The sequence below is a fragment of the Gopherus flavomarginatus genome, chromosome 9 (genome assembly GCF_025201925.1).
Source record: "Gopherus flavomarginatus isolate rGopFla2 chromosome 9, rGopFla2.mat.asm, whole genome shotgun sequence".
In the NCBI taxonomy this organism is placed as follows: Eukaryota; Metazoa; Chordata; order Testudines; family Testudinidae; genus Gopherus; species Gopherus flavomarginatus.
This window is the reverse complement of record NC_066625.1, coordinates 16,925,425-16,943,063: the sequence shown is the minus strand read 5'-3', so window position 1 is coordinate 16,943,063 and position 17,639 is coordinate 16,925,425. Positions and strand designations below refer to the sequence as shown.

Below are 17,639 nucleotides of genomic sequence, written 5' to 3'. Positions count from 1 at the left end.
GCCACACAGTATCTGAGTAAGATTAACACAACCTCAGTCCGTTGCACAGCTGCTCTTCCTAACCTTATTGGCAGCAGTGAGCCTGCCAAAAATACTCCCGTTTTCATTCTGCTGCTGCTTGGGAATCAGCTGTTAACTATTACAGGAGAAGGGAATATAACAAAAGAAAGTATGAGGTTGGAGTAGTGGAAACACCCCCATGTCCTCCAGCAGCCAGGAGGCTGTGGTGGAATCCTCCCCTCTTACAAAAACCAGGAAGCTTTGCTGTGGAAGCTTCAAAGAAAGAAGCCAGATACAGATGGTGAGAGAAAAGGTGTCATGTTTTTCTGACTCACTGGCTGATATAAAAGATGGAGCCTCTGAGTGGGGCCTGCTCTAGGTTTTTTGCCACCCCAAGCAAAAAATTTGCAGCCCCAATCTCTGAGAGTGCAACTGCCCAAGCAAAAAAAGGCCAATATACGACCCCTGGAATTGTTTGCTGGTTCTTAGAGCCAGTCCTGAGTCTAAGAACAAAAATCTAGAAGAAATTCCACAAACTGAAGCAGGCTGGTATGGGTGGCCCATATCACACAGACCAGGGGAGGCTGAGCCTCCCCAAACAACCCCGCATGGCCCCACCCGCACTCCATCCCCAGACCACCTCCTGCCTGTTTCTAATTCCCACTCTTCCCCCATGGCCCTAGCTGAGGCTGGCAGGCGTGCAGCTGGGACTTGGGGCAGCTGTGGCCGGTGCCCACTTCTGCCCAGCATTCCGGTGCTGAGGCCGCCTGCCTGGTGCTCCAGTGGAGGAGAGGGGGCGGAAAGGATGGAGGAAGGGCAGGGCCTCAGGCAGAAGGAGGGTGGGGGGACTGGCCTCCCCCAGCAGAAGGTTCACGTGCTGCCCATGGGCTGGCATTTCACCTGACTCTTGCCCTCTGGGCAGTAGGAGTCTGGTAATGTTTCCAAGCCTGGAGATAATCCTGCACTGGGAGGAGGAAGGTGGACTAGATCAGTGGTTCTCAACCGGGGTGCATGCAGTCCTGGGGGTAACAGAGGTCTTCCAGTGGGTACATCAACTCATCTAGATATTTGCCTAGTTTTACAACAGGCTTACATAAAAAGCACTAGTGAAATCAGTATAAACTAAGATTTCATACAATGACTTGCTTATACTGCTCTATATAATAAACATTAAAATGTAAATACAATATTTATATTCCAGTTGATTTATAATTATCTGGCAAAAATGAGAAAGCAAGCAATTTTTCAGTAATAGTGTTCTGTGACACTTCTGTATTTTTATGTCTGATTTGGTAAGCAAGTAGTTTTTAAGTGAGGTGAAACTTGGGGGTACTCCAGACAAATCAGACTCCTGAAAGGTGTAGTAGTCTGGAAAGGTTGAGAGCTACTGGACTAGATGGTACAGCAGAGTTATTGTTTTTTTATATTCTAATTTTTGCAGTTCACCTCTTCTGTGCAATAGCTGGAGGAAAGTCACTAAACAAGAGCAGCAGGGTTATGTGACTGGAGTACTAACAGGCAAATTTTAGTACCATCACCAGTTAAAAGGTAAGGAACAAGCTCCTGCACCCTGAGATGCTGTGTGAGGTTGTGACAGGATCCCCGGGGTGCAGCCTGGGACCGTGTGACCCTATTACACTGGGCAACAGCTAGATTAAGCAGTTTTTCTCACCCCACTGGATATTGCAATCCTTAATATACAGGTATGTGTATGTCCCTTAAACGTGGGCCAGTCCCCTCTTTTGGAGTCTTCTGAGTAGCTTTGTTGCTTGCAGCATAGGTGGGGCAGGAGAAAGTAGCCACATGCTGGGCCTGGGTTCTGTTTTATACCCGTGGCCTTAGTCCATGTCTGGTGAGTTCCCAGGCAAGGTTGAGCAATTCCCCGGTGTGGCCTTATGCAGATGAGTCATTGAATTGTAGCTCCCTTGCTGGACAATGGCTGTTAATGGTGGTTTGACATCCGCCCAGATGTTGGTTACTTTTCTTGGCATTGTCTCTGGAGAGCTAGTATTTTGGCACTTCCCAAACCCACAGCATATTTTAGTGACAACCATACAACACAATTCTTATAACTTCATATGCATTAATGATATACATATTTAAATAGAACAGTGACTTTCAGCAGATCATAACCTTTCTCCTGATACCTCACAAGGCCTGCTTCATATGCAATATCACAATTATATATAAATGAGGAATATGGGGGTTACCGGGTGGCTCTCCCAAGGTACAGAATGTCACAGAGGTCAGTACAGGAGTCTAAATAGAAGTTAGGGTTTTCAGAAAGCTGGAATAAGAAACCATTTCTGTTTGAGTTCATCATCATAGCTTGTCCATCCAAAATTGCAGCCAAGACCTGGTGTTGTCAATTATCTTTAATAGTTCCTCAGAAGTACAGGATGTGTTTGCCTAGACTCTCAACAATCGCATTTGGGTTCATTCTTCAGCTTCCACTTGGTCACATTGTCACCAGTTTTTGCCACTTTAGATCTCTCTCCATTTAGAGCACATCAGTATTGACATTGGAAGCCAGTGCCTGGGGGAGTTGTTCTGAAGAAACTGGATTCTCCAAGACCATTGGCATTTCCTGCCATTTTGTTACACTATACTCTTCCACAGTAGTATTTTGGGGTAAGGGACTTTCAGAGGCAAAGCTCTTTCTGGACTTCAGACTCTTGCATGGTGAAATGTGTCCATGCAGTATATGTCATGGGGAGACAACCAGGTGCATGATCCTTTTTATTGAAGGCATCCTACTTCACTGATGGTGGTGCAGTCCCTGCAAGGTAGTATAACGACAGTGTGGGAGTTGGTTTCAAAGTTTCTGTGATAATCCTACAGGATTATTTGGTGTCCATGGTTTGAGTGTAACTACACTGGGGCACAGTGCTCTGCATTTGAGTAACAGGATGAAACAGATTGTTCGGAGTGTTTTGTGATCAGCTCCCCATTTTATGTTGGCTAGTTTCTGGAGAATACAATTTTGGGAGTTCACTTTCTTTTTCAGTTTCTTGATGTGCTCTTTGAATCTCAGTATTTGGTCTAATGCAGTGGTTCTCAGCCCATGGGCTGCTTGCAGCCCATTCAGCACACAACTGCGGCCCATGTGACAACCTCAGGGCCATATAGGTAGTATATATATTGTGTGAATGCGGCCCACATAACACACAGAGAGCTCAATATACTGCCCACAATGGCAAATAGGTTGGGAACCACTGGTGTAATGTGACCCAAAGATACACCAGATGTTCATAGTGCTCAAGGATTGTACCATCCCACAATATCTGGAGTTTTTGTTTGGCTTGATGGTGTTTTGGGTGAAAGGTGCACACTTGTGTTTTGCTAGGGTTGGCATTCAGGAACCATGTGCAATAGTATTTTGCAATGCAGACAGAATACCTTCAGTATCCTCAAATCTTCCCATTTGGTTGGCAATACAAAGATCATCCACATAAGTAAATCTTTGCATGTTGGGGAAATTCTAGCTGGTCATTTGTGTAGACATTTAACAGCCAGGGTGATAGCATTGAACCTTGGGGCAATCCATTCCATTGAGTACACCATCGACTTTTCTGCCATCCATCTTGACAAGAACATCAGTTCAAGAGTAAGGAGATAACTGTACTATCTTGCTATTTCTCAGAATTCTTGCCAACTGAGTAGACATGCATAATGATTCCCAGTGTCATAAGCAGCTGATAGCTCAACAAACACAGCCACTGTAATTTAGCAAATTTTGAAGCTATTTTAGATGTACTGAATTAGGTTTGCAACTTGGCTACAGCATGAACATTGTGGGTAGAAACTGGCTTAATCTTCAGTCAGTTACCCTTCCACTATTGTATGCTATTCTACCCATTATAATCTGCTCCTATAGCTCATTGGTTGAGCAGAGTAAGGCTGTTGGGAGGTAACTTTGCAGAGTGAGGGTCTTTATGTAGTTTTTAAGTAATACAACCACTTTGGCCTGGCTCCACACCCTGGGTATATGCATTATTCCCATCCAAAAGTTTAAATCAAGCAGCCATTTCTGTACTCTCGTCCTGAGGTGCATGTAGTAATAATAGTTCATTAGCTATACCATCGAGTCAAGGTCTCTTTCTACTTTTCAGGGTTTTCATGGCTATTGTCAACTCCTCAATGCTGAGCCGCTCATTGTGAACTTCACTGTCTCCGAAGAGCGAGCAAAGTTCCTGCATGACTTGTGTCATTCTGCACCTTGCTTTGTGGCCTGGTTTACCTTTTAGGATGAACTGCTGTGCCACTTAGTTGGGAGAGACTGTGGCGATGTGCTTTGCTTGTTGTCCATCAGGGTTCAGCTAGCAAATGGTGGCCTATGCTTTTTAGCTATTATGTCACAGGTTTGTTATTTCACTCCATTCCCTCCAATGATTGCATCGCTTCTCTCCAATTTCTCTCATAAGCATTTCCCCAAGCCCAGTGGTTTCTTCACCATTCTGAATATTTCTTATATTATTGACTTGTCTTTTCTGAAAGCCCAGGTAAATATAATGTCCAACATCCCCTAGGGCTGTGCTTTTGGGCAGTCTTCTGCATCAGGGGGACAAATTCTCCAGGGTGCTCGTGTGCTGGAGTAACATTACATATGGATTCATCCAATTCAGAGGGAAAACCTTCCCAGTCAGCCTTTCTGAAGTTGAATCTCAGCAGATATTCTGTTCAAGCTGAAAAGCAAGAGTCATGATGGACTGGACAAAACCTCTCCATTAGTAGCAGCAGTGCAATGAAATTGAGTTTTGAAAATCAGGCTGCTACACAGTTGGCTTCTTGCTGATCCAATCCATTGTTGTGCTTAACCCAAGAAATATCAATGTTTAAATGGGAACCAAGGTGTGCTTACAAGAATGCTATACTCTGTGATGATTTTTTGGGTACCCAGGACTGTGAGTTACCTTGTTTCCCCCTGCCCCCAGGGTGAGGGGAACTTGCTTGTGGTTAGTTGAGTGTCTGCTCCCTGCACCCACCAGCCTGTTAGCCATGCAAGCACTCTCTTCTGGGCAATGCTAGCCCTTACTTTGCTATGTAGGTTAATAGCAGGTACACTCCAGTCCTTGAGTCCCTCTGAAGCATTCCTCTGTAGTGCCCAGCCCCTTATCCACTGGACACTCCCAGAAATAAATACCAGGTCTGCTCTCCCCACAGGAACAGTATATGCACCGGCTTGTATGATTCAGCTCAAGATCAGTAACTAACTTAATACTACAGCACTGAGATAAAGTGAAGTCAAGGATAAGCTTATTACCAAAGATTCAAGGGGTAGTTAAGAAGAATATTGGAAACAAATGGGTACATATAAAACAAAATCATAACATGCTCTCTAGAGGCTAAATTTAGCTAAGAGTTTAATGCCCTGTCTAAAGAAATTTATCTCACCCCAAAGTCCTCTGCAGCATTTCAAGCAAGGCTGGCTGAGATTTCATATTCATGAATGTAAACGCACTGCCTGTTTAATTCCTAGGTGCTGAATATGGGGATGTCTTCTTAGCCTTTTCAGAGAGGTTATCATAGAATATCAGGGTTAGAAGGGACCTCAGGAGGTCATCTAGTCCAACCCCCTGCTCAAAGCAGGCCCAATCCCCTTTTACTTATACTCCCCAAAGTTCATTGTCTGAACTCACAGAAAGGATAACCACCCATGGCTTATTTTTCCTGCATGCTGCTTCCCTATGGACTACACATCTCTTTTTTGATTTGGTATATACACATAGGTTTCCATTGTGTTAGCTTACAATGCTTAATTTACATCCTGACAGAGACAAGTGAATAAATGTCTGTCTGACACAAATCTGTTGTTTTATCCTCAGCTGGTGACTATACCTTGATACAGACGCGAAGAACATATTATCAGTATATATACACATAACTTCCTACCTGGTAGCTATACGTACACTGCACAATTATTTTAATGACTATTGTGACCCTGGCTTTTATTTAAAAACCCTATTGTAGCTGTTCACACAATATTCTTTGGTGAACCAGAATGTACGTACCAGAATCAGGACATTCCAGCTGGCATAAACAAGTTCTTGGTCACACAATTAAATTCACATCATATTACAAATGAAATTATGACTGGACTTGTTTTTAACTGTAAAACCCATTATCAAGGGTATGACTGATTTCTATTTTTTTAAATGTAGGTACAGTCTGTTCTAAGCAATGTTTGCAAATGAAATGGCTGAGGCAAGCTGCATAATTGGACACAAAAGGTACCATGAATGTAATGAAGAAGTGGAAGAACCCCAGAAAACTAAAAAGAAAAGGAAGGTAGATGAAGACACTTGCCAAAACCAGCACCAACGTAAGGTAATCAGTGTAATCAATAATTTGTTATATTACACATGTATGTAGGTGTAATATAACATCATAGTTATATCTATTAGCTTATTTTCAATTCATGATTGCTTCCTTCTGAAGAGGTGTTTTTGCTTTTATTCCTCCATGAATGGTGTGGCAAAAGTCAAACTCTCTGCTATTATATATTCCATATTATATATGACTCCGTACAGACCTTTTTTTACAATTACTTGTCCAGCGTGTATAATTCCTCTCTACTCTCCTGCTCCTGGTTTCTCTCAGGATGAGCCCGCAGATGAGACCTTTAAAAGTGGAGGGGGAGGAGGTATAAGAAGTTTAAGAATTTAGGAGAAAAAAAGCACTCAGCTCTCCTCCCCCCTTAAAAATACCTATCCTGTTTTCTTTTCAAGAGTCACATCCCTTTTCTCCTAAGATGTAGCATGTTCCTCGGTCCCTTCTCACCTAGCTGCTTTAGGTGGCCTGATCTGCAGGCTTAGTTTAAGAGAATTCAGGAGTAGGCTAGGTGGCTCTAGCCACGGCCTCAGCCCAGCCTGCCTCCAAAACTCATATCTCCGTATCAGCCAGTCAGTCATATCTGCATCTCTAAGCCTTTTCTCAGCATATGCAGAATACATGCTAAACTCATGGAAAGTTTGAATTCCACATTTTTCAGGGAGATTTGTAATTTTTCACATCTGTGCCAGCTGTGAAATAACACAGCTGTTCAAAAGTTACGAGTTTTTGAAGAGGGTTGAGGGTTTGTTTTGTAGAATGATATTATAGATGTAGGCAGCTGGCTGTTTGAATTGATTATTTTAATACTGCTGAGATTTTATTGTATTACTAATTTCTTGTTAGGGCACCTAGAACCTTGTATAGGCATTTTATTAGTAGTAGTAGTAGTAAGACTCAACTATAATAATAATAAAGTATGTGTTGTATATTATTAGTTGTTGATGTAACAATAAATTTTTCTTCCTGCTGCAAAAACTTGAAACCTTGAATCTCCACTTTAAAATCTTCTGCTAGAAAATACTGTTTTTAAGAAAGTTTCATAAAAAATAAACATGATCCACACCGAACAACTATATGCTTTTTAAAGAAAAGTACATCTTTGAGCAGCGTTGCATCAGTTTACATCAGTAAATTTACATCTGATGGAACATAGCACAAGGTCATATGACACAAGTCAGCCCAAAGCAATTATTGCACAATATATTAGATACCTGAGTTAAAAGTAGTGTGGTATCTACTCTGGGGAAATTATAAGCATATCAAACATGTGAGCTGAGTCTTATTTGCACCTGATTAGGGACTGAAGTGTCTAAATACCTGCTAGTTGCCAGGTAGACTTTGTTAACGGAACCCGCTGCTGGGCTATTTTGTAGCTCTTTCATTAGGGTTCATTAAAAGTGTCATTACATATTTGTCCAACCTAGTATGATAGATGAGAAACTACTGTTATGAGCCGTTGTGTTTAAGAATAGCCTTAGTAAAAATACTTGGACCTAACAAAATTGGGACCTTGTTTTAGACTTTGTTATCTGATTTAAAATGACTTCAATATGTGCACTAGCTCAATTTTATATTAGCAGATTATTAAAGACAATTTAACACAGGTTGTGCTAGTGTAATGAGAGAAGCCTTAACGGTATCTACATTTTACCACATGGCATTTTGTGTCATGACTATCAATCAGAATATATCAGAATCGCATCCACAATATGTGGTAGGGGAAATATTTTCAGTGTGTGGAATAACGCTATATATGGTGAAAAAAGGTCCCATCCTGTAAGGTGCTGATCTCTCCCTCAACTCCCACTGAAGTGAGTGGGAGTTGCGGGCACTCAGCACCTTGCAGCAGTCTCACAATGCCTCCTATATTTGGATCCATATGCTCCTTTTATTTTCTTTGTCCTGTGTGTGGCAGAGTTCTCCATACTTTCAGTAGGCATTCAAGGCATGATTGTTGCTCACCACACTTTATTCCATAGCTACTTTTCTCCTCTATATAGTGTAGTTCCACGGCCTCCCTTTCGTTTTAGCAATTGCAGCCAGGGCACCTTTCCCCTACAAGCGTATAATGTAGACTATCTCATAAAATTGCAATGGATTGTGCAATCTCCATTGCAACTGGCTGTATCGCCTATGAGGGTCCCCAAAACTTATTTTTTTGCTCCCTTCTAGCAAAGAAAGAGACACATGCAGGCTCCATAAACTGCTAAACTGAATTTTGTGTGTTGAGTTCTTCATTTCGACTCTAATAAAATGATCTCTGTGACTTTTCCGGCTGCTCGTTTTTGCTGTTTTTTCTGCAAGTGGACGGCAAACTCAACTGCCCAGAACAGATAGGATAGTATAAACTGAGTAGAAAGGTTTAAACAAGTAAACCTGCATGAAAGGGACACAGATTTAGCCTTGGTTTACATGGGCACAACTCCACTGATGGCAATGAGAGGTGTGTAGAGAGGGCAGAATACCACAGCTGAGTTAACCTAGATTGTGTGCTCTATTGGGCAGGGAAAGTTTCTTTATTGTATATTTGTCCAGAGCTAGACAGCAGAGTTCCAGACTGGGGCACCTAAGCTACTGTAACTAGTAACTAATAATAATACCATGTGGTCCAAAAGGAGAATGTTGCCTAATGACTTAGGGAAACCTAGCGATAGGAAATAGTGTTTTAAATGTTCTTGTTCTGATCACCCCAATAGCATTAAGATGCCCTTTTGTAATACAATCACCTTCATTTTTTCCACTGAACCTCTACCTTATTTACTTAGTAGGGCATGTAAATGGTTCTTTGCTTGCACTCACTTTTTGTAGGAGAAGAAATCCCGCTTGTCAGCTGGGTTGTTTGGTGAAGATTGTGAAATCAGCCATGAACAGGTATATGAGTTCCTAAAGTACGCAGCTTTGGGAAAACGTCACAATGCATCTCAACCCAGGTATAGTATATGTTTATATTCTGGATACAAGCACGTCCCATGCTACTGTATATATGCTAACCTACCTAAAGGCACATAAGTACTGTTTTTAAATATCCTCTGATTATTTTTGCAACATTGTCACCATATCAGCCATCTATTATATAGATGAGTCATAGCTAGATTTTGATTGTGTACCCATTCTGATGACCATGTACATGAGGCAGGTTATGGGGATGAATACTACCGTGAAGCTCAGAGCTCTGTCTTCCCCATGTATGTTGTTTACATGATGATGTGCATGTATGGACCAATATGTAAGATAAAGGGCTAGATTCTGTTCTTACGGAAGTCTGTGGGAGTTTTGCCAGTGACTTACATGGGAACAGAACTGGTCCTATGCTTGTTTAATTTTAAAGTATTGGTAACTGTATTGCTTTGATTTCTAATGCAGCTGGTGCCGTATTTATCACCGAAGACACCTGGCTAAGGTTGTGGTTATTGTTCTTCAGGAAGTCAGCCAGCTCTATTTCTACAGGTTCTATTTGCAATTCAGACATCTCAGAAGGGCATTTCAACATGTAAGTCCCCAAACTGTGTTCCTACCAAGTAAGATTTTTCAGCCAACAATGCCCCAGTTGTTTAACTGCTACAGTGAAATTATTCTCCTCCCAGTGGGAAGTGCACATCCCTGAATCCCAAGGGGCAATATGAGAGAATCTCTCTCCCTTCCTACCTGCTGTTAGCCCAGGACAAAGGATCAAGCTCTGATATTAGAAGCAGAGTGATTAAAGATTTGCAGTTTTTGAAGTCATAAAATGTGAAATAAAATACATCAACAGTTCCACACTAATGTATAATATTTTCTGCATCTTCAAGAGGGTGAGGATATTCTAAGTATATCTCAGTAGACTTAGGACTTGCTGTCAGCAGGTATAAATTGGCAGAACTTCACCTGCTGAGGATCTGTCCCTTAGTGTTTGCAAACAATGCTGTGTTTTATGGTAACAGTGTCTCCTGTTCCTTGAAGAGATTATTGCTGAGGCAGGATGTAGTAAAGTTCTTTTAATTTGCCCAGCTACATTTAATCCCCTTTATATGTCTTATTTATTTTAACAGTGTGCTTTGAATCAGTAAAATCTTAGGAAATTCTTCCTTAGCTGCAGCAAACATATGTTTCTAATTTAGAGCAGTTTCCTAACTTTCCAGGAACAAGGAACCATCAGTTCTGCTTCTGCCAATGAGATGCTGCACTGATTGCCTCCGGAAAGCCAAGGCTATAACATGATAATTGAGTAGCTAGAAGAGAGTCCTGTATTATTCAGCTAAATCATTGTGATGTTCCCTTGAAAATGTATTGTTCTTTATAAATGATGGGAGAAGCCCAGAAATAAGTGAATAATGAGACAGCAGTATTTCTCGGCAGTAGAGGGAAAGGGGTGGTCCATCTGGAACAGAGGTGGAAGCTTGTGACAGGAAGATAGGGTGGGATCAGGCAGCTGCAAAGCTAATTATGGTTATTTTTTTTAATAAAGGTCACTTTAGTTTTCACTGCTGCTTGTTCCTTAACTCTTCCTTCTGTAACAATTAACAGCATTTTACTTAAGAATATGGTGTGTGCAGATTGTGGATTTATGGAGCATCATGTCATGAGCAAAAACAACGAGGAGTCTTTGTAGGACTTTAGAGACTAACGGATTTCTCTAAGGTGCCACAAGGACTAACATGGCGACCCCTGAAACATGTCATGAGCAGTTTCTCAAGAAGTCAGTTAAAGTAAAAGAAGTTAGTTGCAAATCATACTCACTTAAACAGAAAAAATTGCATTGAACCACTGAGATCCCTCTGTCTCTAACTTAAATTAGTCTTGTATACTTACCCTTCTTTGACTTGAGTGGAATTACACTAGTGGCAAATCTGGCATGGGGAAAGATAAAGTGTCAGAATTTCCATAGTAGTAGGAGTACTGTTCCTTACTTGTTAATTTAATTTTGAAATATTTTACTTTTGTTTGTGCAGCAAAGTCCTTTAACATGTTTTCTTTTTTGTTTAATAACAGAGATTCAGTTTACCGCCTACTTCAGCTAATTTTATAGCTAGTGTGTGTGGAGAAGGCATAAGTATGAAACATCAGAACAGCATACAAGGTACCTCGCTTTGCGCTGTCAGTTTCAACAATTGTTTACCCATTTCAGAGGATGTTTTGAATCTGTTTGTATCCTATGCAATCAATTTTAAACTAAATATAGTTTATGCAGGATTACAAGATACAACTAATCACTCGTTTAACTCTGAAATAAATGTCTCTAGCTAATTTATATTAGTCTGTTTTGCTTATTATCAAAAGTAAATGTGAAGGAGGTTTACAACAACAAAATTGTGAAAGGGGTATTAAAGCCACAAATTTTTCTCTTATAAAGCTGTTGTAAGTATTTACACTATCATTCTAAAATGTATTTTTTAAGAGAAATATCTCTGAAATAGATTCAGGCTCATTAGGTATTCATTTCTTGACTTCTGCATTAGTCTCAGTAGTAATTCTTTGTTATGCTGGACAGTGAACTAGGTAAACTACAGTGTGTTGACAGCTGGTTTCTCATTATTTATATTCCTTGTGATCCTCACTGTAATTTTATGGATCGGTCTTGCAATGTTTGCACACTCAAAACTCCACTTTAAGTCAGTGGAAATTCTCAGTGCAAAGAATACTGAATCAGGCCCTGAACAGATGAATTAGCAAGTTTTACTTTGTAATGTATTAATAGATAAAGTTTTCTGAAATCTGGACAATAAGCTACAGTCACAGACTGGAGTTTCAAATAAGTTTTTCCTGAAGTTATGCTTCTTTATGTGACTTCAAATATAACAGTAGAAAGGCTTGTTTTAGTCTGGTGATCTGGGGCCTGGACAGGGAGTCAGGAGACCTAGGTTCAGTTCCTAATTTACAGGCTTCCTCTGTGACCTTGGGCAAGTCATTTAACCTACCCTGTGCTTCCATTCCCCTTTAAAAGGGGGCAAATACCGCCTTATTTCCCAGGGGGATTGTCTGGATAAAATCCATTCTGTCAGTATTGTGACAATGGATAAAAAATAACTTGGATAATTCAATAGACACTGTAACGAACACCTTTGTTAGAACTTGCATTTTCCTAGTGTAACATATATCCTTAGTATCACCTGTGGAGTGATCCCCAAACGGGGGTGCACAGGAAATTTGGGGGTGGCGGGGGAGAGGTGGCAGGGGCGGGGCCAGTCCCCTCAGGGGCGGGAAGGGACCACCATGCTTCCAGCCTCAGTCCTCCCCAAAACCTGTTCATCCTCCTAGTCCTGCTCTGCCCTCATTCCTTCTCTGCCCCTAGACCAGCCCCCGCCCCAGTTGCAGCTCCACTCCACCCCTTGGCTGGCTCCGCCGTCATTCCTTCTCCATCTCTAGCCCCAGCTGCACCTTCAGCACAAGTGCCGCTGCTGAGGAAGCCTTGGCTGTGCACTAATGGAGGAGCGGGGCCGACTAAAACAGTTTGAGCACCACTGACTTAGTGGAAAGATCTCTCTTTCTGCTTGTTTGAGGAGTTAATAGCAAAAATAATTTCTCACAGATGAGATGAAATTTTAAATAATTATAATACTTAGCATGTATCAAAGCAGGGCAGTATCATCTCTATGTTAGAGATGGTAAACTGATGCAGAGATAGATGAAGCAACTTGCCTAAGGTTACCTAGCAAGTCAGTGGCAGAGCCATGAATAGAACCCAGTCATCTGAGTCCAGTCCAGTCCTCTTTCCGCTGGTCAAGTCTGCCACCCCTCAAAGTGAAATGTGGTAGTGTGCATGTTAAGTACAGTAGCTTATCCACTCTTAAGAAATACTGTATGAACTTGTTGGCAGCTTTTAAAAGTGCAATTTCTTATTATAGGTTCAGCTTCTGCCTCTAATGGACATATTTCTAAGAACTCAGACCTGCAAAAAGACCCGATCATTGAGAAATACGGCGAGGAGAAGCATGGTCTGACCAGCTATATCCTAACCTTGGAAGAGATGAGAAAATACAATTATCCTTTAGAAGGTCAGGCCATATACATTTTGGTAAAAATCCCAGCCTAATACATTTAAATAAATCAATAGATCCCATTGGTTTTCACTGGGAGTTTTTGTTGCACAAGGAGTGCAGGCTCTTTAGCAAAGTCATTTGAGGCTTTCATTCTCCTCATCTATACCTGCTGAGTTACACGAGACAGATTTCTTCTTCTTGTTCTCAGATCTCTTTATTTTTCTTTCTAGGATCCTCTGGGTGTGAGAATTATGTCCACACACAATGCGAGAGACCGAGGACAGACAGCAGCCCCCTGTTTGGGCTGGATTGTGAAATGGTATAAAAAAATACTTCTTGTCTTAAAGAAGGATAGGAAATGAGTTGTACAACCTCTGCTGGCTCCATAAATAAAGCCAGCCACCATCTGCTTGTTCCAGAGTATTTCTACCAAAAAACACAGTTGTAAAGACAGCAGCTGCCCATCTGCACCAGCAATTCTTCTGTCAGTAGCATGAGGGCAGCCTCCCCAATGAGAGAGTTCTCAAAAAAAAATACAGCTTAGCCAAGATGTGCTCGGAGCATTAATGCATACAACACTCAGCTCCGCAGTGGTTCTGTACATACCATGCAGGAGGCAGGACAGGCGGATCCACTGCTGTGCAGAATGGACATGAGGAGGATCATGGGGGCTGTTGTAGCCTTTCACCCTAGAGATGAGGAAAGAGGATTCCTTCTCCTTATGCATTTCCCGAACACCAACACAGTTGTTCAGGCACTGTGCTGAGCTGAGGATTGCCCCTTCATGCACTTTGGTCCTTGAAGAAGAGCCTTGTTTTGGCATCACCTGCGCGCTTTTTAAATAGGTGGGCCCATCTCTTGCTTTAGCACTTCTTGGCAGAGCAGTTGCAAAATTCAATCAGTTGTGGTGCTCTGGGTTAAAGTATGAAGTTATTCTGTGATCAGTTCTTCCTCTTAAAGATTAACCGTGTGTTACAATTTTATGTGCACCTGCTACATTTGTAATGGGCGTCAAATATTAATCAGAACTCTCTGCACTACTAAAAACTAGTAATGGTTAATGTTCCAGGTTAGTAACATTTTTAGTGGTGATTGCAATTATTGCAATCAAAGCAGATTTTAATCTGCCGGTATTCTTAAAACAACTGATTGGCAATAAACCCAGTGCTGATTTCTGATCTGACTTTTTTCTTTTTCTTTTTGCTAGTGCCTCACTGAGAAGGGGAATGAAGTAACTCGAGTCTCACTGGTGGATGCAGAGGGTCGGTGCATCATGGATGAGCTTATAAAACCTGAAACTCAGATACTGAACTACCTCACCAGGTATCCAGCCTATTCCTCCATGCCTCTCCTGTAAAACTGAGAGCCATTCAGACTGAGTCTGATCCATGTGGCCTTTCAAGAATGTCTGATGCACTTAGCTTTCTGCACTGTTCCAAGAAAAGCCTGGATTACAGGTTAATGATTCAGCATAGGTTACTCTTTTACTGCTAGTTATAGAAGACATGGTGTAGTAAGAGTATGAAAGCGCAATCCAGGCCTGTGCTCTATAAAATGAGTAGATCATTTCACTAACTTTCAGAGGTACCAAGAGCCAAGTTGTGAGGAATTTTCATAATGAAACCAGGCAAAATTCAAGCTACATTTCAGCCCCAAAATATTAAGGTTGGGCCCAATTTCACACTTTTGCACATCTGGAAAATCCACTTCTGCTACATTCAGCAGCCTTCTTTCACCCAACAGGCCCCAAAACATTTCCTTACCAGTTTAATAAATCCCCCCGTTCTATGTCCTCCTCTCACCAGAATAATTTATACAGGAAGCCACAGTTATAATTCTGACATGGTCACATTTGTAATCTGTGTATTTTATGTGTCTTGCTTGAAATGATCTCTAGTAAATGAAGTTGCTAATATGTTGGTTTATATTTGCCATTTTTGTTTTGAAGATACTCAGGAATCACAAGGAAGATTCTTCTTCCAGTGAAAACAAAACTCCCAGAGATTCAGGACAAACTCAAGAGATTGCTTCCCCGTGATGCGGTATTAGTGGGTCACTCTTTAAATGCTGACCTTCACGCTTTACAAGTGAGCATGCTCTTACGGGGATTTCCCCCAGCCCTCTTGGACCGGTTTTGTTTGGTGCTTTTCCAAAACCAAAATAATTCTGGTTTAGAGCTTTAATCACTTATTCACCAGGCTTTTCTTAAGATGGCCTAAGGGTGTAAAAATGTAAAACATGAGTACTTCTGAAAAACACGGAAGTCAAGAAGTAAGAAAGCTGTAGAAGTCTTCAGCACCAGCCTTGGCTCTGTATCCTCCTTTCTCTTCAGTCATTGCTGGGTACACCTAATTGTGTTGTGGTAAAGACAAATCTTTCGTATGGTAAATTTAAATGACCATAATATATCATCCTACAACTGAAGAGCATAATCTGTGCCCATTTTGCCAGTTTATATTAAGTAGAGGGGGATTTCAGACCTGTCTTGTGATAATGTGTAGGGTATTTTGCTGGGCACCTATGGCCTCTTTTTATGTCTGGAATCTGGGCCAGTAGTCAGAGGGTCTGTGGGGAAACAACTGGGGAACCCAGCACCTAGGAGGATATATCTCTGCATTTGCAACCTGTTCTCCTTGTATTTCACCACATGGAATGCTGTCAATTCTTCCTTGGGAACATAAGAGGCTATCACAGGGTTAAGAACGGGCTTTTAATGGAAAGCCCATCACAGCGTTAACTGTGGAGTTACTACCACAATTCCATAATACTGATGTTCTTTACTCTCATTATTGGTGACATTCTCTCTTCTCCAGATGATACACCCCAGTGTTATTGACACCTCATTGCTTTTTGCCAGACACAAAGGTCGACGGTTCAAGCTAAAATTCTTAGCGAAAGCTGTTTTAGGGTACGTTTTTTTACTGTGTTGTCATAGTTTATGCCAATGGATAACCAGTACTGCTCTGTACTATTTTACCAATCACGATTATTACACCAGGTGCATGAGTGTTTATCTATAACTGAATATGTTTAGAAAAATCAGATTATATAATGTGCATGAAATAACATGTAATGTGAATTATAATAGTAGTACGTGATGTATGTATTCACAGTAAAGGTATATCTACATTGCACACTCCTCATGGCAATGTGCTGAGTACAGACATTACAAGCCCCCTGAGCACAGGTATAGATAGCAGTGTAGATGGTGAGTCGAATATACCGTACCCTACATGGCTCACTACACACCCAAGCAGTGCCTGCTGCTATTTTAGCAGTGTAGTGACCCACTGCCTCCCTGCTGCTGGAGCCTCTCTCTGGTGTGGAGAAAGGCTCTGGCAGAGGGGAGGCAGTGGGGAAAGACTCCACATACCCTACATGTTGCTGCCAGTGAGTGTACAGTGTAGATTTACCTTAAGAGTCCTGCCCTGAACATTAAACAGTTGACGTGGACAGAGATTACTATCTCCATGTTACAGGTAGGGAATGGTGGCAGAGAGGTTAAGTGACTTGCCTAAATCATACAGTGACTATGTAGCAGAGCTAGAATTGAATCCAGGTCTCTTAACTCCCAGTCCAGTGCCTCAACTACAAGACCATGTGTCCATTAATTCTGTTAATTGTGAGCTGCTGAATCTTACATCTAAGAGGCCAGGATACTCTCTTTCAACACTTTGGTGTGTCTAATTCACACGTGACTAGGAGACTCATTTCAGATTAGCAAGAAAGTGAATACAGCAAGCAAGGGTAATGTTTCAGAAATTGTGCTTTGACAAGTTTATTTTGAGTTTTTAAGGATATTCCATAGCATGCCAGCAAACACTCTATAGTATGTTTTGTAGACAATGTATTTTTTAGTAGTAATGGTTTAGTGAGATGAGAAGAGAGACTGCCATACTATAGGCAAATTATGAGATGGGGAAACTAGCAGAGTGTAGCTGGTTGAAGAGAAGGATAGCTAAGGGCTGTCAAAGCACTATATAGTCTAAGGCATCTATGAAATCTTTAAGCAATATTGAACATTGCAGAAATTCTTTATATATTTCAATGGCTTTTAGAACATTTCAGAAGAACACGGTTTCAAAGATAATTGAAATACAAAAGTCTTTGAGCACAGGGATAAATGTACCACCTGAAAAGAACAAGCTACGGGGCTTCTGAAAAACTACTATATCATTTAGGGTGTGAAAAGTTTGTATCTTTTTTGTATGTTTTACTTTGACATTTTAGGAAGGAAATTCAATGTGAAAATAAAGTTGGTCATGATCCAACAGAAGATGCTGAAGCTGCAATTGAATTGCTTCAATATTTTATTGACCAGGGACCCAGAAAGGTATGTAACTTTGTAGG

At 41.2% G+C, this 17,639-nt stretch overlaps 2 protein-coding genes across 4 annotated transcripts in view; one reads left to right on the top strand and one right to left on the bottom strand.

Moving 5' to 3' along the window:
* Positions 1-17,639, top strand: part of REXO5 (RNA exonuclease 5) — a 28,549-nt gene that overhangs the window by 388 nt on the left and 10,522 nt on the right. Inside the window, exons 2-12 of one of the 2 annotated variants that reach the window (XM_050968722.1) lie at positions 1,442-1,551; positions 6,167-6,327; positions 9,142-9,263; positions 9,697-9,823; positions 11,302-11,389; positions 13,155-13,304; positions 13,520-13,608; positions 14,497-14,612; positions 15,238-15,376; positions 16,103-16,197; positions 17,520-17,622. In XM_050968722.1, coding sequence (XP_050824679.1) covers positions 6,181-6,327; positions 9,142-9,263; positions 9,697-9,823; positions 11,302-11,389; positions 13,155-13,304; positions 13,520-13,608; positions 14,497-14,612; positions 15,238-15,376; positions 16,103-16,197; positions 17,520-17,622 — 1,176 coding nt within the window. In that variant the 5' untranslated portion in view covers positions 1,442-1,551; positions 6,167-6,180. Of the gene's footprint in view, positions 1-1,441; positions 1,552-6,166; positions 6,328-9,141; positions 9,264-9,696; positions 9,824-9,917; positions 10,125-11,301; positions 11,390-13,154; positions 13,305-13,519; positions 13,609-14,496; positions 14,613-15,237; positions 15,377-16,102; positions 16,198-17,519; positions 17,623-17,639 lie in introns of those variants that run through there. The other variant, XM_050968723.1, reaches the window with a different exon arrangement.
* ERI2 (ERI1 exoribonuclease family member 2) overlaps positions 1-17,639 on the bottom strand; it is a 34,587-nt gene that overhangs the window by 7,930 nt on the left and 9,018 nt on the right. Inside the window, exon 2 of one of the 2 annotated variants that reach the window (XM_050968727.1) lies at positions 6,533-6,620. The exons of the other annotated variant lie outside the window; for it this stretch is intronic. The gene's annotated coding sequence lies outside the window, so the exon portion shown is untranslated. The remainder of the gene's footprint in view (positions 1-6,532; positions 6,621-17,639) is intronic. 2 annotated transcript variants of the gene reach the window in all.